The sequence below is a fragment of the Lactuca saligna genome, chromosome 5, assembly GCF_052625555.1.
Source record: "Lactuca saligna cultivar CGN05327 chromosome 5, ASM5262555v1, whole genome shotgun sequence".
Lineage (NCBI taxonomy): Eukaryota > Viridiplantae > Streptophyta > Magnoliopsida > Asterales > Asteraceae > Lactuca > Lactuca saligna.
This window is the reverse complement of record NC_136421.1, coordinates 128202501-128203218: the sequence shown is the minus strand read 5'-3', so window position 1 is coordinate 128203218 and position 718 is coordinate 128202501. Positions and strand designations below refer to the sequence as shown.

General features: G+C 41.2%; 1 protein-coding gene across 1 annotated transcript in view; it reads left to right on the top strand.

Moving 5' to 3' along the window:
• Window positions 1–236: 236 nt before the first annotated feature.
• Window positions 237–718, top strand: part of LOC144997195 (protein MIZU-KUSSEI 1-like) — a 919-nt gene continuing 437 nt past the window's right edge. The window contains exon 1 of the mRNA XM_078957048.1: window positions 237–718. This exon is cut by the window's right edge and continues 437 nt beyond it. Coding sequence (XP_078813174.1) covers window positions 288–718 — 431 coding nt within the window. The 5' untranslated portion in view covers window positions 237–287.

The following is a 718-nucleotide window of genomic DNA, read 5'->3' as shown; positions in this document are numbered from 1 at the left end:
TCTCATTACCACTATAAACTTCAATTCGTCTATCACATCAATCTTAAAATCATCCCTTAATTGCATGTGATCCATCACCTTCATTCTTTTCCTTTCTTTACAACATCGTAAACAATACTTAAGTTAATTAGGATATCTATTAATCATGTGTAAGTACATCAAATAATAACAATAGTAACAATGCAATGATATGGTAACCCTAATCAAGATTCTATATATACGACTAACTTTTTCTCTAGATATTTCTAACCATCCTCCCTCCCTCTTCATCATATTTAACTCATAATATGCCTTCACTTTACTCCACCCCGTTTCAGAAAATGGAAAACGCATCCCTATTATCATTTCTACAAAACACCACTCGTAGCCGAAAACCCTCCAAGACAGGAGGAGGGATCCTTCGTATGTTCAAGCTTCTTCCCATGTTGACCTCCGGTTGCAAGATGGTGGCACTGCTAGGGAAGCCACGGAAGCTACTAACAGATAACGCCACCACTGGGACGCTATTTGGCTACAGGAGAGGGCGAGTCAGTTTGGCTATTCAAGAGGATCCACATCGCCTCCCAGTGTTTGTCATTGAGCTCCCAATGCACTCGGTTGCATTCCAGAAGGAAATGGCGTCAGATATGGTGAGGTTATCTCTTGAAAGTGAGACCACAAGTCGCAAGAAGAAGGTGTTGGAGGAATATGTGTGGGCGGTTTATTGTAACGGGAGGAA